Source organism: Heloderma suspectum, chromosome 3 (assembly GCF_057233095.1).
Source record: "Heloderma suspectum isolate Gila_16-S chromosome 3, 16-S_ref, whole genome shotgun sequence".
Taxonomy (NCBI): domain Eukaryota; kingdom Metazoa; phylum Chordata; class Lepidosauria; order Squamata; family Helodermatidae; genus Heloderma; species Heloderma suspectum.
In genome coordinates this window covers 265,795,765-265,823,644 of record NC_139460.1, presented here as the reverse complement: position 1 = coordinate 265,823,644, position 27,880 = coordinate 265,795,765, and the positions used below count along the sequence as shown (strand labels likewise).

Below are 27,880 nucleotides of genomic sequence, written 5' to 3'. Positions count from 1 at the left end.
AATCAGCAAAAACATTGTTTCATGTCTATTGGACACCGCAGTGTCTCTTTAATAAGGGATTGTCCAATATGGCTAATTGCTGGTGGTGCAATACACTAATGCTTCTTTTAAATGTATATTCTGGCAATGTCCAGTAGTTGCTTCTTTTTGGGAGGAGGTTAATATGCAGGTAAATTTTGTACTGGAACAGTCTTTAATATTCACTGATGTACAGACTTTTAAGTTATTTACCTGCTTCGTGGAAATTAACAAATGGTCAATGTAAATGGACTCTTTGCACCCTTTTGACAGCTAAAAGACTGATATTACAACAGCAGAAGGATAAACACTCAATTCCTGTAATGCAATGGATTGAAGACCTTGCAGTGCTTTCAGTATTTGAACGGATGGCATATAGGTGCCACTTTCAGATACTTATTTTGATACTTGGTTCACTTTCGTTGAAACCGACATAGAAATCCTGAAAAGTAGCACGCACTTCATACAAGTCCATGTATGTGTATTTAAAAATGGGGAAAAAGTAAACGTTTTCTGATGTCTGCGAGCACCATGTTGGGGACTCATTTGCAGGTGCCATTGGAGGTGCTCACAGGAACTCTGTCGGGGACCCCTGCTGTACCACTCCCATTCCACTGTGGGCTCACATTCTGCCTGCAGTCCCATCCCATTTCCCATCCCACATATTGCCCGTGGGCACATGTTGCTGCTCTGCTAGCCCAGCCATGTGCCCCCCCGAGACCTCCCCCTGCCTGCTGCCCCCCAGAAATCCGCCGAGGCAAAAAGCAAGCCACAGGGATGCAGCAGGCTCCAGCCATAGCCCTATGGTGCAGGGGCGGAGCCTTGGGTTGCACACTCACCTGGGTGGGGTTCCCAGCAAGGTGTTCTGAGGACAGGCTGTAGGTCTGCCTGTGGTGGCTCCAATGGGCTGTTACTTGCCCCAGCGCCCTCAGCTAGCAGCAGGCGGTTCAGTATCACCAAAGGCTGCTGGCATGGGGGTGCATTTAGTTGCTGGGATGGCCCTGGAGCAGCCTTTGATGGTGACTCCTGGGGTGCTGAGGTTGTCGCCCCTTCTGGACTGTCATCGCAGACTATAGCTGAGCTAGAAGATGAAGAGGTTGGGTCAGGGGAGCTGCTCCTGTTGACACTCTGGGATTGGGAGGCCCTCTTCCCAGCAGCGCTGGATGGCCCCTCTTCTGCTGCTGAAGCCGTGGTGTCTGTGGAGTGAGAGAAGAGGTAAAGGATCACCAATAGCAGCAGTGGGGAAACTCTTCCAGCCCGAGGGCCACGTTCAATTTCGGAGAAGCTCTCAGAGAAGCCACACTGCAGGATTCAAATGAGTTCAGATTTCTATGACTCCAACCTGCAGATGCCACAGAGGACCGGCTTTTTCTGAATCACATGGATTCCACAGATTTGCAGACTGGTTTTTCACTTTGGGGGAGTATTTGCACCTTAGCGCTTATTTGCATTAACTAATGCACTTTAGCGCATGTGCACTAAGATGCATTAGTGCTAGTGCACATTAGCGCACATCGGACAAACGTCTGGTAAAAAACAATCGATTCTGTCAATGGGTGGGTGATGGAATGAAAGGCTCATGACCATCTGTGAAACAGACAGAACTGGCAGTGTTGTCACCAACACTGGAAGAGTGGCTGGATGTTGCTACATTCTCTGTTGAGTGAAATGCTGCCATTTTCTTTTCAACACCTCTGTGAAGATAGCATAGGATCCTAACTATATTACACTGACTGACAGACCGCCAGAGTAGTAGGACCAGCGCATTACTCTACTCACCACCTTTTTCTACCAGCAGGGCTGTGAAATAGTGCTTTAAAATGTTTAGATACCGGACAACAGCAGCAGCAAAAAGAACCTTGCCTACATTTGGTCACATTCTGTTGGTGGCTGTTCTGGGTTTCCAGCAAAAGACAAAACATATCTCAGATTGCAGAAAAGTTAAATATAGTTAAATTACTGCCTCTGTGGCTCATTCAGAAGCCTCCAAAAATTCACATGCACTTGTATGCAGATCTGTTGTACTCCAGCCACTTGCATACACAGATCAAGCAAAGGGCTGTGTGTGCCTGATCTCGTCTGATCTCAGAAGCTAAGCAGGGTCAGCCCTGGCTAGTACTTGGATGGGGGACTGCCTGGGAATCAGGCTTCCTGCATTGAGCAGGGGATTGGAATTGATGGTCTTGTAGGCCCTTTCCAACCCTATGATTCTATGTTGTGTTCTTAATGTTCAGAAACTGGGATTCCAAATAAAACTGGAAGCCAAGGGGCATGTATTACCACTTTCTGTCTCTATGCTTCACAGTAGCCATGCCCTTCCCTAAGGAATCACAACCTCAGAGAAATTAACATTCCTTTACTTCCAGTTCCCAATTAAAAAAGTGGCCATGTTTAGTGCATCCAATGCAAACAAATAGGACTTTCTGCATTATATACTTGCCCTACATATGGTGGTATTCAAATGGGAACTGGAAATGTTTGTAATTTTTCCTATCTCTTTGGCAGGGGTGTCGAGCCTCTGTCAGCTTGAGGGCTGAATTCCATTTCACAGAAGCTCTCGATGGCTGCATTCCACTTGTGGATGGGGCTGAAGACAAAATGGGCATGGCCAAAATGCAAAAAATACCAGCATACAGTGAGCATCTCTACACCAGCCTAAAATCCCGCATTTAAAATGGGGCTTTCTGCTTCCATTTTAAATGCAGGATCATAACGGACTCCCTTTACACATGCTTCCTTCCCTCCCCGTTTCCCCCTCCTTTCCTCCCTTATCTGAGTCTTCCATATGTTTCACTATACAGCCACTAGATGGTGCTGTGATCCACCTCCTCTTACTGCAGCTTTTCCTTTTTCATAGAGAGAACTCAAGCACTGTAATTTGATAGCTCATTATCTCCGATATTTAAAAAAATGGAATAAAGGTCATTTAGTGCGGGAGATGCCCTGGAGGTTAATGATGTCATCTAAAGAGCCCACAAACTTCCATGAGTAACCAATCTCAATAGCAAAATAAAAGCTCTGTGTGAAGAAACCCATTAGCTTAAGGGCACAATCCTATGCATGTTTAGACAGAAAGAAGTCCTACAGCTCCCAGTATTCCCCAGCTAGCCATGCCGGCTGGAGAATGCTAGGAGCTGTAGGACTTTTTTCTGTCTAAACATGAAATAGGATTACACCCTAAAGCGATTACTGCTGGTAACTAAGCCTTAGGGGAGGCATTTCAACTTTTTAGAAGGGCGGGGGGAATGTACAGAAGCCTGGAAACCACCAAATGATTGGTGGTTGGGGAAAAGAGGATGTGGCCAGCTGGAAAACCTTGGAGGACCAGATTGGGACCCCAGGCAGGCAGAATTTGGCCCAAAGGCCTGAGATTCAACAATCGTGCCATATGGGATACAACTGACATACAGAAAAAAACAGTGTGCGGCACCATACAAAATTAGTCACTCAAGGCAACCACTTGTACAACTTCATAGCCCCGGGCCAAAAGCCACCCCATAGGCAGGGATTTTAACCTAGATCACCCTCAGATAACCCAACAATCTTGCCCCTACATAATATGTATCTGACCCAGTTGTTGATGACCTGATAACTGGAACCGGATCGATCGGCGAAATGGCCCTGAAGAATTCATTGCCTGTCAAATAAAAACAGACGTAAGTGATTCAACTAGATTCCCCAAACTGTGGACACTTCCTGATGAAGCTTTTATAGCGTCATCACCCAGCTTGATTCACAGAATGTTATGGGGGGTTGGGGGGGGCGGACAATACTGTCTTCCACTCCTGACCCTGCTGTGTTTTCCCAGCGCTTCTTCCGTTTTTCTCTTCCCACATAAAATCCGTTAAGGAGAAGAAGAAAAAACAATAAGCTGTGCAATGCCTTCTGAGTGGTAACCCTAGGAGCCCTCTGCCTGGAAGCATCCTGCATCAGTCGGCAAAAGATAGCTCTTGCAATCCAGAATGACTATAAGTCTTGAAATTGTGCTGGTCAGAGAAGCCTTTAGTGAGAAAAAGAAGTTTAAGCCAGGTTAATGAGAAAAGTAATTTAAACCAGTTGCTTGACACTGCCTGTGCCAGCCACACCATTTTCTCTTGAATTACTGAAGTAAATCTTGGTAGCCAGAAATGATGTGCAGTACTGGCTCATGTCCCCAACTCCCTTATAAAGCTCCAGGGCTGGCCTCTTGCCCTACTTCTTTGTGGTAGCCTCTCTCTGGTCTCCATGACACTGGCTACCGGAGATAAGCAGAGCTACAAGCTTCCCTTGGAACTATAAGCTGCCTTTTCACATATCTGAAGATGTACTGGGGTGATCCCCAGAGAGGAACCCTAGTATAGCGACCAGGTGTAATCGCTGGGGAGAGTGTCTGCTCAGAATCCTAATTTGCTCTCAACGTTTCTCTATCTTCTACTGTGCTTCAGTACAAGGCACAGACAGAGGAAAGTCCAGGTTCTACTAACAGATGAGCCCAGGGAGAGTACAGCCAGTGATGAGGGGAATCTTTATTGTCTAAGAGATTAAGGGAAGTACCCAGGACGTGACTGTCTCCTCTGAGGATGAGCATGTCTTAGGGAAGAGAATGCCAAGAATCACTGTTCTATAACACTTCCCTTTAAAGTGACAGAGAGAAACCTCAACAGAGTTTAAGAAATAGCTGAGATAACACCTGTATTAGGAGTCTGGGCACCTGCACAGTTAAAGGGAGAGCAGAGAGACTGGAAAACAAACCATAACCACCTGAGGACAACCCAGTTGACCCCCACACATGGGAGGCGTAACACACATTTCTAATATTGGAGCACTGACAAGAGAGATGACACACGTGATGTAAGCAAACTAAGCAAATAACATATACAAGGGTGATGTGTAGTGCAGACACATGCCTCAGAAGTCAGAGCTAACCTGAGAAAGCCATGGAGGGAGGGAGGGAGGGAGGGAGGAGCCATTCTATGATCATCTACTAAATTTGGAAGTCTAGTCACAGACAGCAGGTGCAGAATCCCACTCCCATTTACAGTGCTTGACTGCATGAGCTGGACCATGTTTAGCTGCCTTTTTCGGTAGACATTGACTAGAATCCTCCTTTTCAAAATGAAGCTTACACTGTTTTGGATTTTCCACGTATCCCCAAACTAGTATCATTTAACACACTTTGACCCAACAAAGCTGTATGCATGTGTAAGTGAGAACATCATGAATTTCCATGATGGCTGCTTGTGTTCCTGTTGAGACAAGATACATTTCAGTGGTTGCAACTGAAATTGCAAAGGAACTTCTACCAGGATATATGGTTTTATCCTGCATATGTTACCACTTCATCTTTCATCGCAAAAATTGATTTTGCATGTGCTACTTGTACTAAAAGGATGCCACAGGGTCCACGTTCGACCTGCTATTACATTTTTTAATCTTTTTGATGGGGAGCATTCAGACATATCTGGGCATCTTAATGGTGGCTGTTAGCCCCAAACCTGAGTGAGCACTTTATTGCTATGTAGCAGTGAAGAGGTTTCTGGAGAGTGGGAAACATCCGTTTCCCTTTCCTTCCTCCTGAGACTCCCCCTCCCCCATGTAGGGGAGGGTTTTTTAACCTCATGTCACATATCCTTCTGACCCTAATGCCAACCTCTAGGATATCCTGCACTGTAAGGAGCTCAAGCATGTCAACTGGAGTCCTTAAAGTTTTTTTTAATTTATTGTATACCTGGGGAATATCCTGAGTATGCTCAACCATATCTTAGCTATTTTGGGTGGCCCCATTTTTGCTTCCAAACCGCCCAAGTTCCAAATTAAAAGGAATGTTGATAAAGGAATTTTCCCATTCCTAGCACCTAAGTTATTAGTATTTTCCACAAATTTCTGCTGCTACCAAATTCTGTGAAAGCTCTGCAGTCACAGAACCCACTGTACCCTTATAACAATTCAATAGTGCAACCCGCAATCCAACAGTGCAATTCACAATCCACTTAAGACAATTCCTTGTACCATGCAAGCTAGTAAGCTAATGATGAATGCCTCTTAACAGGGGCACTAGTGAAAAAGTTTGGTTAAGTTGGGAGAGGAAAGTCTCTTGAACAAAGGAACAAACGTTGTTGGGAGATGGTAGGTATTTTCCTTCAGCTTTTTCTTACACAGATATACAATCTGATTCCGAGTCAGAAACAGGATTTTAAAAGATATAAAACATTACAAAGAATATATGTAGTAGGCTCCCATCGCCAGGAATAAGTTGGAAGTATAAATCTAAAGAAATCAATGAACAAAAGTGCAATTCTTTGCCTATCTACTCAGATGTAAGTGCATTGTGATCGACAGGGCTTACTCCCAAGTCAGTGCCTATATTGCAATTCTATGCACCTTTATTCAGATGTTAAGCGCCACTGAGTTCATTGGAACTTACTCCTATGTACTAACCTAGGAGTAAGTCCCAGGGAACTTAGTGAGGCTTACTTGTGAATGAATATATATAGGATTGCACTGCACATGTATGTATGCCAAGTTAGGCGGTTTGTGGATAATACACCAATCTGGTAAAACTGTTCAGGAACTGTTACCTTTCTTTTCCTGGTGTATTTTCGTGCTGGATTAGGAAGTTGCCCTTTCTGAAATAAATGTCACATTTATTAGTTACTCTGAGGCATGAGAACCCCCAAATACCATCTGAATTTAGGGTATTAACTCAAAGATGTTACACCACTGCTTAGTATAGATACTTGTTCACATTACTGCCATATATATTTATATTCTTTATTATCATACATGCATGAACCCTTTAACAGGGCTTACTCCCAGGTAAGTGCCTGTATTGCAATCCTGTGGACCTTTATTCAGATGTTAAGCATAAGAACATAAGAAGAGCCATGCTGAATCAGACCAAGGGTCCATCTCGTCCAGCATTCTGTTCACACAGTGGCCAGCTAGCTGCCCATGGGAAATCCAAAAGCAGGACATGAGTGCATCAGCACCCTCCCACCCATATTCCCCAGCAACTGGAGTACATAGGCATACTGCCTCTTATACTGGTGGTAGCACATAGCCATCAGGACTAGTAGCCATTGATAGCCTTTTCCTCCAGGAATTTTCTAACCCCCTTTTAAAGCCATCCAAATTGGTGGCCATAACTATGTCTTGTGGCAGCAAATTCCATAGTAGTCTCCCCTTACTCACCTTTTTTCCAAGCTAAACCATCCCAGGTGTTGCAACCTTCCCTCATAGGGGAGTTGCTCCAACCCCTTGATCATTTTTGTTCCCCTTCTTTGCACTTTTTCGAGCTCTACAGTATCTTTTTTTTTTTTTTAGGTGCGATGACCAGAACTATACACAGTATTCTAAGTGTGGTCGCACCATAGATTTGTATAAGGGCAGTACGATGCTGGCAGTTTTATTCTCAATTCCTTTCCTAATTATGCCTAATATGGAGTTTGCCATTTTTACACCAGCCACACACTGGGTTGACATTTTCACTGAGTTGTCTACCACAACCCTGGGATGTCTTTCTTGGTCAGTCACCAGAAGCTCAGATCCTATCAGGTTATATTTGAACTTGGGATTTTCTGCCCCAACGTGCATCACTTTACACTGGCATTTGCCATTTAGATGCCCATTCTCCCAGTTTGGAGAGATCCTTTTGGAGCTCCCCACAATCCCTTTTTGTTTTAATCACCCTAAATAACTTGGTGTCATCAGCAAACTTGGCCACTTCACTGCTCACTCCTAATTCCAGATCTTTTATGAACAGGCTGAAAAGCATTTGTTCCAATGAAAAGCATTTGTTCTCTGTGAGATCTATTTACATCCTTCCCTTGGAAGAATTTACCATTTATTCCTACTCTCTGCATTCTGTTCTTTAACCAGTTATTAATCCATAAGATGCCCTCTCCTCTTATTCCATGACTGCTAAGTTTGCTCAGGAGTCTCTGGTGAGGGACTTTGTCAAAAACCTTTTGGAAGTCCAAGCAAACAATGTCGACTGGATCGCTCCTGTCTACATTTTTAATGACACTCTCAAAGAACTCTAAAAGGTCAGTGAGACAGGAATTACCTTTGCAGACGCCATGTTGATTCTTTTTCAGCAGGGCTTGTCCTTCTATATGCTTACTGATTTTATCTTTAATAAGTCTTTCAATCAATTTACCCGGAACAGACATTACACAAATAGGCCTGTAATTTCCCAGATCCCCCCTGGATCCCTTTTTAAAAATTGGTGTTACATTGGCCATTTTCCAGTCCTCTTGTACAGAGGCTGATCTTAGGAACATGTTGCATATTTTTGTTAGAAGATCAGCATTTCATATTTGAGTTCTTTGAGAACTCTAGGATGGATACTATCTGGGCCCAGTGATTTATTAACTTTCAATAAGGTTGAGAACTTCATCTTTTGTCACTACTATTTGCCTCAGTTCCTCAGACTCCCTTCCTGAAAACATCCATTCAGGCACAGGTATCCGTCCTATATCTCCTGCTTCCGATATATTTAAATAATTCTATATTGTTACCCTTGATGTTGTTAGCAATACCTTCCTCAAAATGCTTTTTTGCATATCTTATTGTCGGCTTACATCTCCTGTGTGCAAGCTCGTGCTCACTGACTTCACTGGAACTTATTCCCAGGTATTAACCTAAGAGTAAGTTCCAGTGGCCTTAGTGGGGCTTACTTCTGAGTAAACATATACAAGATTGCAGTGCACATGGTAAAACTGTTTGGGAACTGTTACCTTTATTTTCCTGGTGTATTTTCGTGCTGGATTGGGAAGTTCCCCTTTCTGAAATAAATGTCACATTTATTAGTTATTCTGAGGCATGAAAACCCCAAAATACCACCTGAATTTAGGATGTCAACTCAAAGATGTTAGACCATTACTTACTATAGATACTTTTTCACATTAATCCCATATTAAATTATTTTCTACCACAGATGCATGAACCCTTTAACAGGGCTTGCTCCAAGGTAAGTGCCTATATTGCAATCCTATGCACCTTTATTCAGATGTACTAAGGAGTAAGTCCCGGTGAACTTAGTGGGGCTTACTTCTGAGTAAACACACACACACACATAGGATTGCACTGCACATGTATGTATGCCAAGTTAGGCCGCTTGTGGATAATACACCCACCTGGCAAAACAGTTCAGGAACCTTTCTTTTCCTGGGGTATATTCGTGCTGGATTAGGAAGTTCCCCTTTCTGAAATAAATGTCACATTTATTACTCTGAGGCATGAGAATCCCAGAATACCACCTGAACTCTGGGTATTAACTCAAAAGATGTTAGACCATTACTTACTATAGATACTTGTTCACATTACTCCCATATATATTTATACTCTTTATTATCATACATGCATGAAGTCTTTTCTACATGAGGCTGTTAATCAACGTATCTACTTTTGTTTCTGTCTCAGAACTGAGTTCCGAGCTCTACACAAAGAGCTTTTCCTTTCCTGCTCTTCCACTATGTAACCTCTAGGTAGCACTGTGCTATAGTGGAATAGCACAAATGCATAAGTAGGAAACTACCTTTTCTTTCACTTTCAGAAATAATACCCCATTTTCCCCACTCTAAAAAAAACTTGGGGAAGTCCTGTTAAAAAACAGAAGCGAAACTGGAGGACCACGTTGTTGTCTAAAGAACCCATAAACAAACATGAGTAAGGAATCATGAGTGCATGATAAATGCCTCAAGTAGAAAAGTTCATGTCTTTGCTCCATGGAATATGTTTTTTGTCTTTAATTGGCACATAACTGACACTTCTAATCCAGTTCTATAATTATTTATTTTAGTTATTTATATTCTCCTGCCTTTAGTGTAGAATCCTCCCAAGATGACTTACAAAATACATTGTTTAAAATTTCAACTGTTTTATAACAACAAACAGTACAATAAAAATACAGCAAGTAAAACAAGATTAGAGGTAGCATAAGCTTAATGGTCAAATGGCATATGAAATGTAATGTTTCCAGTCCAGGTCTAAAGGCTGAAAGGGAGGGGGCCTGAGGATGTTCCCTGAGGAAGAAAGTCCACACTGAGGAGCTGTTCCTAAAATTAAAAAGGCCCTGTTCCTGCCAAGCTGATCTTTACAAATGCCAAGACTGAGAGCAGGGTCACAGAAGCTGATCTTAAAGTTTGGGTAGGTACAAATGAGTGCAGGCGGTCCTAGTAACAACCTGTCATGGGCTTTAAAGGTTAATTCCAACATTTTAAATCAGGGCTGGGGCACCAATTTGATTCCAGGCAAGCATCTTGGACACTGCAGGCCAGCAGCGGGCAGGGCTGATCCCCACAGCTAGTATGCAGCCCCACCAATGTGCTTGCCTAGACACCTCCCCACCCCCATTCACACACTGAGCTTGCTTTGCTCACCCCTTGCCTCCTTCTTCCAGTGCCCTGAAGCAGTGGCTCCTCAGTGAGGCAACGTTGCTCCATGCTCAAGCCCCAGGGAAGCACCACCTCAGAGTGCTCCCAGTGCCATGAAGCAGCAGCTCCCCAGTGAGGGGATGGAAGGGAGGCAGGTTTCAGGGAGTGGGAGAGGCCCCAGCAGAGACCTTTGCAAGCCAGGCGGTTAGGCCTGGCAGGCCGAATTCAGGCCACGGGCTGGAGGTTCCCCATTGCTGCTTTCAATAATGTTAGGGCCATTCTAGACAATGGCTTTTTCATCCAAGAATTGTGCTGTTATTCATATGTGGTGCAGGATTCAGAAGACAGAATCACATTTGCCCCAGCAATCTATTGCAATATTTTGCTTGCTGGTCAAATTTAATCCCTGCCACCGAAGCTTCACAACGTAGCTAATGTTACATGAATCTTGTTGTTTTAAAAATAATACGAGTCAGAAAACTCACCCACTATACCAACCAAGTACAACCATTTAACAAAATAATATAAAAGGTAGCAACAAACCAAACAAGCATAGCCTTTGAAAAATAAAAGAAATAAAAAATAGTAATAAAACACCAACAAAATTAATTCCTTCTTTTTTCCCCTCCCCTGCCCTAGTTTTCAATTCTGTGTGCCCCTCAATGTCCATCGTCGCAATGCACATCTCCCAATTTGACAAGTAGCAGATACATGTGTGGTTCAACATTGCTCTTGCCTGGCACCCCCCCCCCCCCAGCAACGCTGCCCCATTACATCAGGGTTGGATATTGTATTAGCAACGATAAGAATAAAACGTGGAGCAAATTGTCTGGAAAGGTGTAGTGGTATCATTTGAAATTCCTTTGGGATCACAAGTGAAAAATATGGGATTAGAATGACAGGTATTACAAGTGAACTGCATACCACTATTAATTCTTGCAAAGGTACTCCATCACAATAAATACTCCTTTTCCAGTAATTCCAACCTTCGCGTCCTCCTTTAACCTCAAATTCTCGTGGTGTGAACCACTTTCCATCAGAATCCTCAATACATTTCTCTGTAACTCCTGTAACAAAGAGAGAAGTCATATCAACACTATGCATGTGTCTTATTCAGCAAAGCTCACTGAAGGGAGAAAGAAATTTTGCCAAGAAATTTGCCAGTTTACCTTCATATATCAACAGTTCCTCTATTGCAGTTTTCCATTCTTTGCATACATACTGGTTATACAGTTGTATAACCAGTATACAGTTGTATAACTGTATTGTCTGAATGTTTGTAAGACGGAACAGTTTAATCTCCTTTTTGTTGTTGTATTGTACAGCATGACGATTTGGCTTAGATTGAATATGTCATGATATAAGCAACTCTGCATGCCGCAGTACTGGGTTGTCACTGAACAGTGTCTGAGGCCTGAGGTTTGGTGGTGATGACTACTTACTAGCCATCACCACCAAGCAGCAGTCAAGGACTGGGAAGGGCTTGGTTTGAACAGGACACGTGCTGCAATGCCACAATTCTACAGAGACCTCCAACTTCATGTACAGGCCAATTAAATCATTGGTTCACACCTAGATAGGCTGCATGGAACTTCTACACAAGAGTGGTGATAGTGCCTGCACAACTTCTATGTACTCAGCCGCCATCTGGGCCAGAACATGACTTGGAACTGGCTGTCCCTGAGTCTGTAGAATTTCAGGTTACGGAGACAATACTACCATAAATTTCATGTTCAAAGAAAACAAGAAAAATGAATTGATACAGATAATGCATAAATAGCGTATGTATTTATGAATAGGGAAGAAATCAAAGTACTGACAATCCCATTGAGGTACTGATGAAATTGTTGTAAGTCGCCCTATGTTCCAGGAGTGGGATATGTATAAATCTATAATTAAATTGTCCTCTGGGAAATGAATATTTATAAGACTGCAGTCCTATACACACTTACTTGGGGAAAGCACTATTGAAACCAATGGGACTTACTTTTGAGTAGACATGTATAGGATTGCACTGCAAGTGATCCTCCCAAATACAAACAGTACCCACATGCTGACCATATGGATGGACCTTTCCCATCTCAAATATTTTAACCTGCCATTGGTATTAAATATATTGAAGAGATTTATTTCTACTCGTCCAAAACAATGGTTACCTGCAGCCAATTTCTTCACATACAAGACACCTTTAGCTTTTCCACACTTTACAGACAGTTCTGAATCCTTAATATCTGGACTTCGTTTTGTCTTAATTTCTGTCGTTATTCCTAGATGAAAACAAGAAATTGAAATCAAAGGTTACAATTCCCATATCTTAGGCTTCTAGGATATGACAACTATCTCACCAAACTACAGACTCTACCAGTGCCAATGTGCTGTGAAATGGAATATTTCATATCACCTGAAGATGATTCAGTTCTGAGGGAGAACTGAGAAGAGGTTGTGAGTAGCTAGAATTCTAATGGGTAACTATCTGTGAGTCTACTCCAATGACTATTACTAGAGTTCTAGAACAGAGTGATGGTCTGGAGTACAAGCAAAACGGAGAGAACAGTGAGGAAAAAGGAAAGAGTATCTCTAGTAGAAAACAGTTCACACTAATTTACAGGAGTCCTACCATTTGGTGCAGAAAGCTCTGACTAGTATGTGAAGCCCTGTGGGTGTGAACCCAGGTGGGAGGAGCAGTATGCCCACTGTCCCCCCGCCCCGAGACATTTAAAATTTGTTTTCCTTCCCATTGGTTTCGATGAGAAGGAACTGATCTACTCTACACTGGCTCCAGGCCTGGTGTAGATCAGCAGCCAGTTGGGGGCATGTCTAGGGACCAGTAGAGCTGTAGATCCTGTGGATCCACAGCTTTTCCTCATATGCCCCCTGCACCAGGAGTGCACCTCCTTTCCTTCCCTTTCTGACATTAGAAAAGAACCAGTTGCAGAGGTTTCTGTGCAGCTGGGAGAGGGTATCCAACTTCAGATCTCCCCCTCTGAGGATGGACCCCCCTCTCCAGTGTCGGGGTGGGAAATCCTAAAAATCCTATGGCCCCTAGGACACTCTCCATTAGGTAGAATTTGTGACATTCTGTAGCACTGCATTATCTTTACCTGTTTGAATGCCTGTAGTTTTCCAGTTCGCATTAGACTGTCCTCGAGGGCTCTTCCTTCTCCAGTTGTTTATTCCACCAGTAAGTCTCCTTCCTTAGAAAAATGTTTTCAGTCAATTAAAAACATATACATCTATCTTTAGTTTCTACTTAAGTTTATATTAAAGATGAACAACTGGTGCCCAAGAGCCAGATACAACCCATGGAGAAATCTATTCCTGGCAGCATTGCCAAACTTTAATCAAGGTGTGGTAAAAGGTTTGTTCCAGTTTCACTTGAATGTTACTTCTTCCATTTGCATTTTGTATGCGGAACTTAACTGCATGTATTTGTCTGTAATGCTATGCCTCAGTGCATGTGCTCCATAATCGCATCATTATATCTCTTGCTATTTCAAGTTGTGATGGACCAGGGACAAAGTGAGGGTACAGAGATCCCTCAAACTTATAAAAACTTTAATCAGCTGCCACCACACCAGAAATTAACTAGGTAATTGATGACTACCTCATCAAAAAACCATGAAGTGCAGACTTGGAATTGGATCCAGGCTTAATCATACTTAGACGCACTGAAATCTAATCATGACTATTAAGTTAGTCATGATTAACTGAAGTCTCATTCATTTTGATAAGTCCACCCTAAGTATGACTACATCTGGATCCAACCCATTGCATTAAAAACTAAAACTGAATGTATTTAAGGAAACCAGGATTTACATGGCATTTAAAACTAAAAATTAAAGATTTCAAAACATATTGGCAAAATGTATCATATTCAACCTTCCTCCACTAATGGCCTGACTCAGTGGATCCTCAATGTCCTTGTCTGCAGAAAATAGCCCTTTGTTTAAGCTTTAAGCCACAGAGATCTGTCCAGATTGGAACACACATGCATGAACTCATATCCACACACACATGTGCTCATGCATGAACGCTCCTTGTCTCTCTACAGGGCTTGGCCAAGAGGAAGATATTTTTTAGACAAGGAACAGTCTTGCCATTTCAGCCTTTTTGAGGGAGTTTTCAATCCAGCCATCACTGTTCAGAGAGAGAGGACTTAACCAATGATGGAGAGGATTGACATGTGGCCCAGTAAGAGAGAAGACTAAGCTCCTAATCACAGAAGGGTGAGCAAATGTAGAAGTTAGTGCCCGTCATGAAAATACATTACCTCATCCCTTTATGGGACCCATTCATCCTCACCTGACTCAGTGTATGAAACGAAATTGTTCCACAGAAAATGGAGGATGCAAACACATACCAATCGCCAAGCAGCAAACAATGGCAGTGGGGTAGGGAAGGGATGACCAGACTTTGGAAAGGAGGGCACTTCTGGGTGAGGTGGATTTTTAATGCTGGCCAGCTTATTTTGTTCACACAGCTCACAGTTCACACAGCTTAACGCACAACTGCCTCAAGAACTCCTGTTCTCTTAAATGACACCACCCACTCTCTCTTCCTGCCCTATATGCCTCAAACTTCCCCACAGACTCTGTTGATAATGCTGATTTGCTTCAGTGTACTCAGGATTCCTTTCATCTGTCTGGATTACTTTGTTGGTGTTCCATTTTGTGGCAGAGCTGTTTCTACCATGCTACAGAACTAAAGAAAACATGTACATATGTATGTGGTATGTAAATGTACATATTTATGTACTACTGATATGCCTCCATGCATGTTCTCCATAACTGTAAAACCCTTACTGCTTACTCTCATCGCTCAAACCCTGCAAAAGCCCTCCTCAGTCCCTAAGGGTGCAATCCTATGCATGTTTAGACAGATAAAAAGTCCTTCAACTCCCAGCATGCCCCAGCCAGCGGCTTTGCATCCCTTCCCTCCTCCAGCACAATCTCCTTGCCCTTACTTTCAAAGGTCCATGGGCTCGTCTTTTCTGTCCTTATCCCTAGATATATATATCACTGCCCACAACCTCTCTTCCTTCCTACACCACTCTCAGCTGTCTGAAGATCTCATGTTCTCTTGAAAGACTCCGCCCATTTTCTCTTGCCACCCTTTTATGCCTCAGTGTCCCTCCCAGACCCTGGGGGCACTCACTCCGTTTCCCTGCAGAGGACTCGGGTTTGCTCTCCTGCGTTTTGGGCACTTCATTGCTCCTCCCTTCTGTGGCAGTGTTATTTTCAGCATGCTGGTAAACTGAAAAGGATACATATGCAGAAAGACCACACTTTGGATACGGATTAAATTACATGAGGACAGTGGTAGCCTAGTTTTTAATTAGGTGGGATAAAAGGCATTAATTGAAACAGGAACATAAGAACATAGGAGCCTGCCTTATATTGAGTCAGACCATGGGTCCATCTAGCCAAGTGTTGTTGAGACTGACTGGCAGCAGCTCTCTAGGGTTTCAGGCAGGAATAGTTCCAGCTCTACCTGGAGATGCTGGCGATTCGACCTGGAACCATATGCATGCAAAGCATGCGCTACTGACCTATGGCCCCTCCCCTATTATGTTAATCTTTTTTTTAATTAAGGCACATAAAGTAATGTTGAGATGTGAAAGGTTTCTGGAGTTGATTGTATAAATTAATATGCAGCATTTCTATTGCGCATTTAATGTGTTCAAAGCACTTCGCATGCCTTCTCAGTAATCCTTACAACACCCCATAAGATAGATCCCTGTTGTTATTATTCCTAAACTCAGGCAGAGGGCCAAGTCATAGTGGCTTACTTGCCTACCAGCTAGTGGCACAGGAGAGAACCAAGGATTTCCTAGTGAAGAGCACAATGCTATGCATGTTTAGACCGAAAAGGTCCTACAATTCCCAGCATGCCCTGGCTGGGGCATAATGGGAATTGTCGGACTTTTTGCTGTCTAAACAGGCATAGGATTGCATCCTTAAACTCTTAATCACTCAGGGACAAATTAGATTAGATGATTTTTAAGCTGCTGGAGTTGCTAGTTATTATTGGGATCACAGCAGGTATGGAGGGAATGTGCTAAAATGAGCTTTCCTTCCAAAGCAAGTAGCAGCTTCAAAGGAGAATTTTTTGACAGGAGAGGAGGAAAGCATTACACTTCCCCTCTCCACAAGCTGCAATATTGATAATTATCAGCTGCCTCCCCACCCCCACACACCTGCAGCTATTTGCATTTTTTAAAATATGCATGTTCAGTGCATTTAACCCTATGTCTAGGTTTGGCCCTTATAAGAACGCAGGAAACAAACGAGACCAGCTCTCAATAAATGTTCATAATTATTTGTAATTATCCATAAAAAGTGCTTAGTGGTTTAATGTAAACCAGAATACTTACCATTGTTTATATTTTGGTGTATCTGAATTAAGTCTGGGTATGTATCCAAATTCCAGCTGCAGAAGACCGCATCTAGTGCCTCCTTATTGTTTATGTTTTCAAGCACATCATATATTGATTTTGAAATACTATTTGGATTTGAATCTACTTTAGCACGGCATTTCTAGAAGGCAACAACACATAGGCTTTTTCATCTTAGCATTCAAAAACACCTTTATAGATCGACAATAAACAGCAACCGTCTTTCCATTTGCACGGATAGAAGCTTTCCTTCCAGGTTTAATAGCAGCTTTGGGGGGCAGGGATCTTCAATAGGACTGCAGTGGGGGGGGTTAAATCCCCCCTCGATATGGTAGGAGATTCAGGACAGATAAAAGGAAGTACTTTTAGGAATTGATACTTCTTCACACAGTGCCTAGTTAAACTGCAGCTCCCAGCATGCCCCAGCCAGCCATGCTGGGAGTTGTTGGCTTTTTTCTTTCTAAACATGCATAGGATTGTATCCTTAATCAGTTTATTTGCACCTCACCCCCAGATCATCCCAAATCAATAGTTTCTCTTTAGTAGGTTTTCTCATGAGCCCGCCCGCCCGCCCTCTCTCTCTGTCTCTCTCTCTCACACACACACTCACACACACACACACACACACACACACACACCCCTCTGCACCAAAATGAAGTTTCAAAAATTTGGCAGAACACTAATCCAAAAACAAGCCATGGGCAACTCAGGGGGTCACCCCAAATCAATTTCTCAATTCCCAGCCAGATCCTGCTCCAAAATTTAATCAGTTCCCCTTCAATTACTCATTCCATTCATCAATCATCACTATCTCCATGAATTAAATTCAAAATAAAATAAAATAAAATAAAATGGTGTACAGTTCTGTTCAGGAGGTTTGAAAATGCTGTGTGGGTGGTATGAGGAGTGAGGGCTGGAGAATGGCACAGAGGAGGCATGGGGAATGCAGCAAGGATGAAGACTGTGAAGGAGAATAGAGGGAGAGCTGGAAGGAAGGAATAGGCAGGTTTGTGGGTGGGGATCAGAGGGAGGTTAAGGATGGAACAAGAACTGGCCTGAGTGGCATGAAGGAGACATAGGAAACCTGGAAAGGGGAGGCAGGGGAGTTGATGGTGGTTCTTCTTTGGGGTTGCAGTGCACAGGGAAGGGAGGGTTAGTAAAATCCCCCCACATGGCAATTAAGCTTAGAAAAAACATTCTAGTGGCACCAATGGAAAGTCTTTTTCCCCTAACTAAATTGTTGCATCCATCTGCACCAATGGATGCTTAAGGCTCTGGAAATACACTCAGGGCTAGCAATGTCCCTGACATTCCCAATACACTTTCAAATCCATTTTCACAGCCTCATGGGCTAGAAAAAAATGTCCTTTAAAAGTGAGAGTGGAGTCTTGGAATGCTGAATTCAAAATTCCACATTCTGTGCTTTATGAACCACACAGAATCTGTGCAATAATGGGATCACAATGTGCACAAAGCCCTGGATATAGTGAAGCTTGTATGCTACACTTGCCCTTATATCTCTGGAGCTGTGAGGTACTATTTCTGAGCTCCATTCACGGCGGCTTGAATTCCTCTTTATGCCACATGTCAAATCTGGGAGAGTTTCCAAAGCAATTTGTAATATAGCATGGTTTTTGTGTCTAAGTGTGTGCTTACTGTTTTAGGGTGGGGGGTGGTGGTACACACAAGCCCTTGAGAACATCTAAAGTACCACTGTAGGTTATGGTCATAGTCATGAGTAGGATACTGTGGCCATTCTTGTGGGCCACACCTTACTCTCCCTTCCAAAGTCTCTCCCTCTATGCTACTGTTATTGCTTTTTTTATTATTGACATTTGTATTTCAGTCTACCTTCAAGGCGCTCAGGATGGTGTATAGGAGGATTAACCCAGGAAGCTTAGAGTGTGAGTGGCCCAAGTTCAACAGGTGAGCTTCATAGCTAAGTGGGGGTTTCTGCCCAAGTTTCCCATTTGAGTCAGGCTTTCACGTTGTTTTGCCCACATCTCCCTATAACCTTTTCCAGTTGGGTATAACATATATGCTACGCCACATTATCAGCCATTGTACTAGGCTGTTACATCCTTACTTTCACATGAAAAGGACTACATGGGAGAGGGATGGTGAAAGTCCCACATACACACCTGACCTCCCTCCACTCCGCTGTTCTAGACATTTTTCTCCCTTCCTGGCTTACTTCTAGCATGGGAACTGGGAAGGGAGGTAAAGCGTGGAGGAAGGATTCAGTACTCCTCTCCCATGTGCTCGTTTGACTATTATACTAAGACACTTCCTATCCCCTGCTTTGTATGTCAAGTGGGCAGACAATGCCCCCATTATATCAGGTTTGGCTCCAAGAAAAGTCTAGATCAGGTGTGGACAACTTGTGGCCCTCCAGATGTTCTTGGATTGCAGCTTCCAACATCCCTCACCATTGGCTATGCTGGCAAGGGCTGATGGGTATTGCAGTTCAACGACATCTGGAGGGCCACAAGTTGCCCACCGCTGGTCTAGATGGACTCCGAATTCCCAGGTGAGGCTTAAAAAATGAATTCACAGTGTACAATACTCACCTCAAACTCTTCTTCAGAGATTATCTTCTTGTCTCGAAGGCCATAGAGAAAAGGAAACAGATCTTTGATTGCACAACAAATTGCCAATTTATTGGCTTTGAACAACCTCAAACTTTCATCCCTAGTCTTTGGATCTGGAGCAGACATGCTATAAACAAAGAAAGATAAAAGATTCAAATACCATCAAATCCTGGATGAAAACAAGATAAATTATATGGCTATTTAAAGAAGAATTTCTAGCATTATAATTACAACCAAAATCTAGAATTAGGCATTTAAAAAGAAAGAACCCAATTTCTAAAAGTGAAAAATCATGTCTGAGGCCCACTTATCCCTAGTCTTGTTCAGATTTAACACTGAACCTGGGTTTGAGTACTGAGATTAGGCTGCAAATTGTGCTTCATGGAGGCTTTCCCTTCCACTTGAAAAATCGTATCACCAGCCTTTACTAAGTTTGGGGTTTTGAGTGGGACTGGCACCAAACTGTTAAAATGGAACTGGGGATTTCTAAAATGCTATCAACTCAGTGGCAAAGAAGCTATGCCCTTCCTCCTTGTCTGAAGTAAAAGTAAGGGGAGAAGAGTTAGGCTCACATATCTAGTGCCCTATCTCAGAGTCCAAATCCCTCCCTGCAACAGTTGCCCTGGGGGCAATGGGGGGCTGAGTCCTCCCTTTCCTCCTGAATCTTGAGTGGGGACACACACACACTTACACACATACAGAAAACATGTGGTTGTTTTTTTCCACATGGACACACTTAGGCCTTAAGAGTATTTCACACTTGAACTTGGCTTGCTTTCTGGAATGGTAGAAATGTAATATACCATAGATCCATGGTATATACCATATACCATTAGGAGTATAGAACCACACCTTTTGTTCTTGCAGGTAAGCATTGAGGAAACCATCATATCAGACCTAGCTGATTAAAGGTTGCCTGACAGAACTTCAACTGATTGTTGTTTACAGCTAGAGATCTGAAGTTTTAGCCAGCAGCCCTGGAATTGCAGCCAGACTTAGATTCTTGCCAAGACTGCCAAAGTTCAAACACTCTAGCAATTACAAAGGCTAAAAGCAAACAAAACCCTAATAAGCTAGTGTGGTGTGGTGGTTAGAATGTTGGACTGGGATTCAGGAGATTTGGGTTCTAGTCCCCACTCAGCCATGAAAATTCATGGGGTGACTTTGGGCCAGTCACAGACTCTCAGCCAACCTACCTCACAGGATTGTTGTGAGGTAAAATGCAGTAGAGGAGAATTATATAAACACCTTGAGCTCTTTGGAGGAAAGATAGGACATAAATGTTAAATTGCCAAATGTTTTTAAAGTGTTTCTTAAAGTGCATTTTATGGCACTTCTGATGCATGTAAGGGCAAAACCTTGGGGGCTCATCACACGGAGCTTTTATCCTGCTATTGAGATGCCTGACATGGAAGTTTGCGGGCTCTTTAGATGATGCTGTTACCCTCCAGGGTGTCTCCCGCCATTTCCCCCAGCCTATCTCGTATTTTCCCCAAACGCAAAAAGGTGGTATTTTTCCAGCCACGGAACAGGAGTGGCATGACCTCCCCGTGAAATTCTCCAAAAGCGGAAGAAACCGCTCTATCTGCCTGCTGTGGGCGTTTGGTTTCAGTTGCTAGTGGTCAGGATGACAAAAGCATTGAGGATGAGAGCGGGGCGTGCTGGAGCAGATTTGACAGGCGTGAGGACAAGAATCGCCTATTGATTGCAACTCCTGCGTCTGCTCAAGTCTTGCTGAGGAAGGACTTTCCTCGATTCCCAGGTGTCTGCTAGGGATGTACGAACCTCACTTACCTTTGCTCCGTCCCTCCCCCCGGAATCTTTGACGGGGGGGAGGCGATCTGGTCCTCCCCCCGGAATCCTCGACGGCTGGCTCCGCTCCATGGCCAGGCCGCGGAGCAGCCGGCCAGGGCTGTCCGCAGCCGGATTTTCAGCTGCGGACAGTGTGGTGCGGACCCAAATGGCCAAATGGAAAATGGACCCAGATGGACCCAAATTTGCAGCCAGTTAGATAGCCGTGATAGGCTATGTAAGAATTTACGTAGCCTATCACGGCTAACGTAAAAAACAAAAAAACAAAACACGCAGAGTACGGAAATGGCGGCGGCTATGGTGGCCGCCATGTGCGTTCCCTATTTTTCGCAGACTTATCTTACGTAAATATTTACGTAAGATAAAACGGCAAAAAAAAGGGGAACTCAAATAGCGTAGTGGACGCTATTTGCGTTCCTTTATTTTCACCGTTCTAGCCTACGCAAATATTTACGTAGGCCAGAACGGCGAAAAATAAAGGAACGCAAATAGCATCCACTACGCTATTTGCATTCCCCCTTTTTTTTTGCCGTTTTATCTTACGTAAATATTTACATACGTCAGCGAAAAATAGGGAGTGCAAATGGCAGCCGCTGTAGCCACCGCCATTTGCGTACGCTGCGTGTTTTTTTTTTACGTTAGCCGTGATAGGCTACTTAAATTCTTACGTAGCCTATCACGGTCCAAGGATGGCAATGGCAGCGGCAGCAGCCCTGCCGCGGCCAGCCAGGAGACCAGCCGCTGGAGCTTCTGCCGCTGCCAAATCCACCCCAGGTAAGTGCCATCCTGGGGGGATTCCACGGGGGGGCAGGAGGCCATTCTGCCACGGATTCCGGGGGGCTGGAATCCGTGGCGGAATTCTCCGCCATCCCTAGTGTCTGCCATGTAAATGCCTGAGCACATTTTTCAGTTGGAGGGAGAAGAAGGTAAAATGCCTCCCTGCAACAAAAGGAGACACGTCTGATCCCCCACCCACCCAAGCTCAGAAGCAACATCCTCTGTTGATTCAGAGCACCCCATTACGTTCAATAGGGCTTACTCCCAAGTAAGTGTGCTGAGGGTTGCAGACTTACAGGGCGATCTTATGTCTACTCAGAAGTAAGTCCAATTGAGTTTAATGGGGTTTATTCCCACATAAGTGTGCCAAGGGTTACAGACTTAAGGCACAATCTTACATTTTATGTCTACTCAGAAGTAAGTCAGAGGTTTCCTGGGGGCTGCGAGAAAAGAGTACTGCAGAAGGTAAGCAACGGAAACAAGACGCCCCCGCTCCTTTGCACACACGCCAGGAAGGGAGGGAGGCACGGCCTCAGTCCAAACCACGTGTCTGCCGTGTAAATGAGCCCTTCCTGATCCCGCAAAGCTGGAAGCCCCGGAAAGGATGTGGATTTCTGCGGGGGGCCAGCTTTGGAATGGAGGAAGAATGTGTGTTGTGGGGGGGGGGGGCAGCGTTACTGTGGCAGCAATGTAATTCTTACTCAGTAGTAACCCATTTTCAAGAGAAGCATAATCTAGTTATGTCGGAGGCACAATACATTAGTAGATTATTCCAAGCCCTATTGATTATAAATCTATATCCGTTCTAGAATGGTCTTTAGGATCAAACTGCACGTTATGCACAAACACGTGTCACGAAAGCCCGGCCTTCCTTCCTTCCTTCCTTCTAGTGAAAAGCAAAACCGGGAGAGAAAGAGTCTGCTTAATTGTTTCGCCGCCATCCATTTCCCGCTCACCCGCCCCACCTCAACTCCTTCCCCGATCCCCCCCCCAATCCCAGGTGCGTATTTAACCCCGTTTAGGATTTGGCCACAGCAAAGATAGGTTAGAGGGCTTCCAAGTACAAAATAATGGCTAGAGAAACTCCACGGCGGAACGGGCTGCGCTCATGCCCAAAACGTTGGCATCTGAAGGCACCTTTTCCCTTGTGGGCATTGGACCAATCACTTACTTCCTCGTTTTCCCTTAAAACTCGTCAAAGGAGAGCCGCGAGATGCTGTGCGGAGCGGGCGCCGGATACCATAAAACTACTGGAGGCGACTGCACGGCGCTCTCTCTTCTCAGCCGAGGCGTCCCGAAGAAATGAAACTGAAAACATGACTTCCGCTCAGTAATAACGTTGAAAGAGGGTTGCTGATTTTTTTCCTTTAATGCATACTTGTGGTCGCATCTTTAGCTATACACGAACGCAGAGGGTAAGCTAACTAACTTAAGCCCCATTCATTTCAATGGGCCCACTCTAGGTAGGACATGTTGCATTTCACTCAATAGACCAAGGGTGGCGGTGGGGAGAACTGATCACTTGCCACTTGGCTGCTTTACAGTTGCCAAGTGATAAAACATCTTGGAGAAGAGAAGATTACGAGTCCCCTGGACTGCAAGGAGGTCAAATCAGTCAATCCTAAAGGAAATCAACCCTGACTGCTTATTGGAAGGACTGAAGATGAAGCTCAAATATTTTGGCCACCTAACGCGAAGAGAAAACTCACTGGAAAAGACCCTGATGCTGGGAAAGACTGAAGGCAAAAGGAGAAGGGGATGGCAGAGGATGAGATGGCTAGATAGCATCACCAATGCGTATGCAATGAATATGGACTTGAGCACGCTCCGGGAGAGAGCAGAGGACAGGAAGGCCTGGCGTGCTCTGGTCCATGGGGTCACGAAGAGTCGGACACGACTTAACGACTGAACAACAACAAAACATCTTGGCAATTTCCAACTGGCAAGTGACTGAAGGGTTGCCCCTCCCCCCCAGCACTTCAAGTCATAATAGGAATAGTCCATGAATTGTGTCACGCTTCATAAACCATTATCACAGTAATTTTTGTGATATAGTTTTCTCCCCTCTTCCAAGCAAATCAGTTACAAATAAAACCATTCATTCATACATTCCATTTCTATACCACCCAATAGCCAAAGCTCACTGGGTGGTTTACAAAGATTAAAACCCTAAAAATACAATATAACAATTATAACAATATAATTATAATAAAATGTATAATTTACATAAAATATAAAACAATCATCAATAAAAATCCCAGTATCAGTTACAAACCTTATCAGACACTGTCAAATGCCTGTGAATAGAAGAAGGTCTTAACCTGGCACTGTAAAAAATGACAGTGTTGGTGCCAGGTGGACCTCACTGAGGAGTGTTCCACAATCGGGGAGCTACCACCAAGAAGGCCCTCTCCCTTGTTGCCATCCTCTGAACCTCCCTCTGAGGAGGCACTTGGAAGAGGGCCTCACATTATGACTAACCATGGCTTTTTGGTGTACACAGATTGAGCATATATGCAGCAAAGTGCTTGTGTGTACAATTGTCTGATCTAGAGCTATCCAGTGGGTTCACACTAATTCCTTCACAAAAGTGCCTTTTTTTTTTTAGTAGTTTGCAATATATAAAGTGGTGCTGCAGCCTTGAGAATCATGATATTGAGAATGCTCCAGATGAAGAGCTCCTAGCACTAACACTCAAAAGTCATTGTGTTGTAGCTATTCCAGCTTCTTTTTTTTCATTAACAGATTTTTTTTTTCTGGTAAGAAAAAGATGGAAGAATGGGAAAACATGGGCTACAAATTGAAGACCTTCTCTGGACCGCCTGTAACATTCCATGAATAGGCAGTGTGATTGCACAGTAAAAGCTTCACCTGGAAGCACCCTCAGCCATTCCTCTCCCTGCTTTAATCCAAATCAGTTTCTGCTATCACACTGCTTGGTTTGTCAAATATAAGGTGTGGATTAATTAGCCTACTGAAGCTTGAGTCAGACAAGACTGAATCAGTGATTCCTGGCTGGCAAACATTATGTCTGTGGTTTAGAGAGTGAACTAGAGCTGAAATTTCTGAGGAGACATTTTTCTGATAAAAATGTTGAAAGAATTTTCCCCTCAGCCCCCTAGAAAAGAAGGCCACTTTGCATAATTTTCTCCACTCTCCACTGTTTTTTGGTGGCAGCTGCCATCCCGCTCATCCCCCCCCAACACAATACCCCAGAACAACACTAGGTCCAGTGGCATTGTTGAGGATGAAAAACAGTGGCCAGATTGCCAACACAGTTGCTGATGCTGCCACTTGCAGCGGTGGAGGGAAAGAAACACAAAAAAGAAAGTTGTGTTACTGCCATTGCTAATGGTGAGCCGCATCCCAGAGGAACTGTTGAGGAATTTATCTTCACCCTTAACTTGGTGTAATGGTCTCCCTGATTTCTCTGCCCACAAATGTATGTTTTCCATGAGTCACAACCTTGGACACAAATGCTCTATATGCACTGCCAATAAACATTGTGCAAGACAGAAATGAAGTAGCGTGCAGGGCAGACATGGCTAACGGCAGTCTACATCAACCCTCCCCATCTCTGTGCCCTCCAGATGTTTTAGACTACACTAGCATTCCTGAATCAAGGTAAGCTGGAGGTGGTCAAACATGAGATGGCAAGATTGAACATCGACATCTTGGGAATCAGCGAACTAAAATGGACAGGCATGGGCGAATTTAATTCAAGTGACCATCATATCTACTATTGTGGGCAAGAATCCCTTAGAAGAAATGGAGTAGCACTCATAGTCAACAAAAGGGTGGGAAAAGCAGTACTGGGGTACAATCTTAAAAAAGATAGAATGATCTCAGTACGAATCCAAGGCAAACCATTCAACATCACAGTAATTCAAGTCTATGCCCCAACCACTGAGGCCGAAGAAGCTGAGGTTGATCGGTTCTATGAAGACCTACAACACCTTCTAGAACTAACACCAAAAAAAGATGTCCTCTTCATCATAGGGGATTGGAATGCTAAAGTAGGAAGTCAAGAAATCACCGGGATAACAGGCAGGCATGGCCTTGGTGTACAAAATGAAGCAGGACAAAAGCTAATAGAGTTTTGCCAAGAGAACACGCTGATCATAGCAAACACTCTTTTCCAACAGCACAAGAGGCGACTCTACACATGGACGTCACCAGATGGTCAATATCGAAATCAGATTGATTATGTCCTTTGCAGCCAAAGATGGAGAAGCTCCATACAGTCAGTAAAAACAAGACCTGGAGCTGACTGTGGCTCAGATCATGAGCTGCTTCTTGCAAAATTTCGGCTTAAATTGAAGAACGTCGGGAAAACCACTAAACCTTTCAGGTATGACCTAAATCATATCCCTGATGAATATACAGTGGAGGTGAGGAATAGATTTCAGGGATTAGACCTGATAGACAGAGTGCCTGAGGAACTATGGACGGAGGTCCGTAACATTGTTCAGGAGGCAGCAACGAAATCCGTCCCAAAGAAAAAGAAATGCAAGGCAGCCAAGTGGCTGTCTGATGAGGCTTTACAAGTAGCTCACGAAAGAAGGGAAGCGAAAAGCAAAGGAGAAAGGGGAAGATATAGCCAACTGAGTGCAGAGTTCCAGAGAATAGCAAGGAGAGACAAGAAGGCCTTCTTAAATGAACAATGCAAAGAAATCGAGGAAAACAACAGAATGGGAAAGACTAGAGATCTCTTCAAGAAAACTGGAGATCTCAAGGGAACGTTTTGTGCAAAGACGGGCATGATAAAGGACAAAGAAGGCAGGGACCTCACAGAAGCAGATGAGATTAAGAAGAGGTGGCAAGAATACACAGAAGAACTATACAGGAAAGATCTGAATGTCCCTGATAGCCATGAGAGTGCGGTCACTGAACTTGAGCCGGACATCCTCGAGAGTGAAGTCAAGTGGGCCTTAGGAAGCATTAGTAACAACAAAGCTAGCGGAGATGACAGTATTCCAGCCGAGCTATTTAAAATCCTAAAAGATGATGCTGTTAAAGTGCTGCATTCAATATGCCAACAAATCTGGAACACTCAACAGTGGCCACAAGACTGGAAAAGGTCAGTTTACATTCCAATTCCAAAGAAGGGCAACGCCAAAGAGTGTTCAAACTACCGCACAATTGCGCTCATTTCACATGCCAGCAAGGTGATGCTCAAAATCCTACAAGCTAGGCTTCAGCAGTATGTGAACCGAGAACTACCCGAAGTACAAGCTGGGTTTAGAAGAGGCAGAGGAACTAGAGATCAAATCGCCAACATTCGCTGCATCATGGAGAAAGCAAGAGAATTCCAGAAAAACGTCTATTTCTGCTTCATTGACTACGCTAAAGCCTTTGATTGTGTGGATCACAACAAACTGTGGCAAATTCTTAAAGTGATGGGAGTACCAGACCACCTTACCTGTCTCCTGAGAAACCTGTACGAGGGTCAAGAAGCAACAGTAAGAACCAGAGATGGAACAACCGATTGGTTCAAAATTGGGAAAGGAGTACGACAAGGCTGCATATTGTCACCCTGCTTATTTAACTTATATGCAGAGTACATCATGAGAAATGCCGGGTTGGATGAATCAGAGGTCGGAATTAAGATTGCTGGGAGAATTATCAACAACCTCCGATATGCAGACGATACCACCCTAATGGCAGAAAGCGAAGAGGATCTCAAGAGCCTCTTGTTGAGGGTGAAAGAGGAGAGTGCAAAAGCTGGTTTGAAACTCAACATTAACAAAACTAAGATCATGGCATCTGGCCCCATCACTTCCTGGCATATAGAAGGGGAAGAAATGGAAGCAGTGACAGATTTTACTTTCTTGGGCTCCAAGATCACCGCAGACGGTGACTGTAGCCATGAAATTAAAAGACGCTTGCTCCTTGGGAGGAAAGCTATGGCCAACCTAGACAGCATAGTAAGA

General features: G+C 43.8%; 1 protein-coding gene across 2 annotated transcripts in view; it reads right to left on the bottom strand.

Moving 5' to 3' along the window:
• Nucleotides 1–23,263, bottom strand: part of LOC146351201 (uncharacterized) — a 36,897-nt gene extending 13,634 nt beyond the window's left edge. The window contains exons 1-12 of one of the 2 annotated variants that reach the window (XM_084846822.1): nt 23,119–23,263; nt 19,338–19,485; nt 16,747–16,909; nt 15,528–15,626; nt 13,475–13,567; nt 12,530–12,640; nt 11,298–11,440; nt 9,135–9,203; nt 8,736–8,783; nt 6,576–6,623; nt 3,589–3,655; nt 858–1,214 (exon numbers count right to left, since the gene is read on the bottom strand). In XM_084846822.1, the coding sequence (XP_084702948.1) occupies nt 858–1,214; nt 3,589–3,655; nt 6,576–6,623; nt 8,736–8,783; nt 9,135–9,203; nt 11,298–11,440; nt 12,530–12,640; nt 13,475–13,567; nt 15,528–15,626; nt 16,747–16,909; nt 19,338–19,484 (1,345 nt within the window). In that variant the 5' untranslated portion in view covers nt 19,485; nt 23,119–23,263. The remainder of the gene's footprint in view (nt 1–857; nt 1,215–3,588; nt 3,656–6,575; nt 6,624–8,735; nt 8,784–9,134; nt 9,204–11,297; nt 11,441–12,529; nt 12,641–13,474; nt 13,568–15,527; nt 15,627–16,746; nt 16,910–19,337; nt 19,486–23,118) is intronic. The other variant, XM_084846823.1, reaches the window with a different exon arrangement.
• Between the last annotated feature and the right edge of the window lie 4,617 nt (nt 23,264–27,880).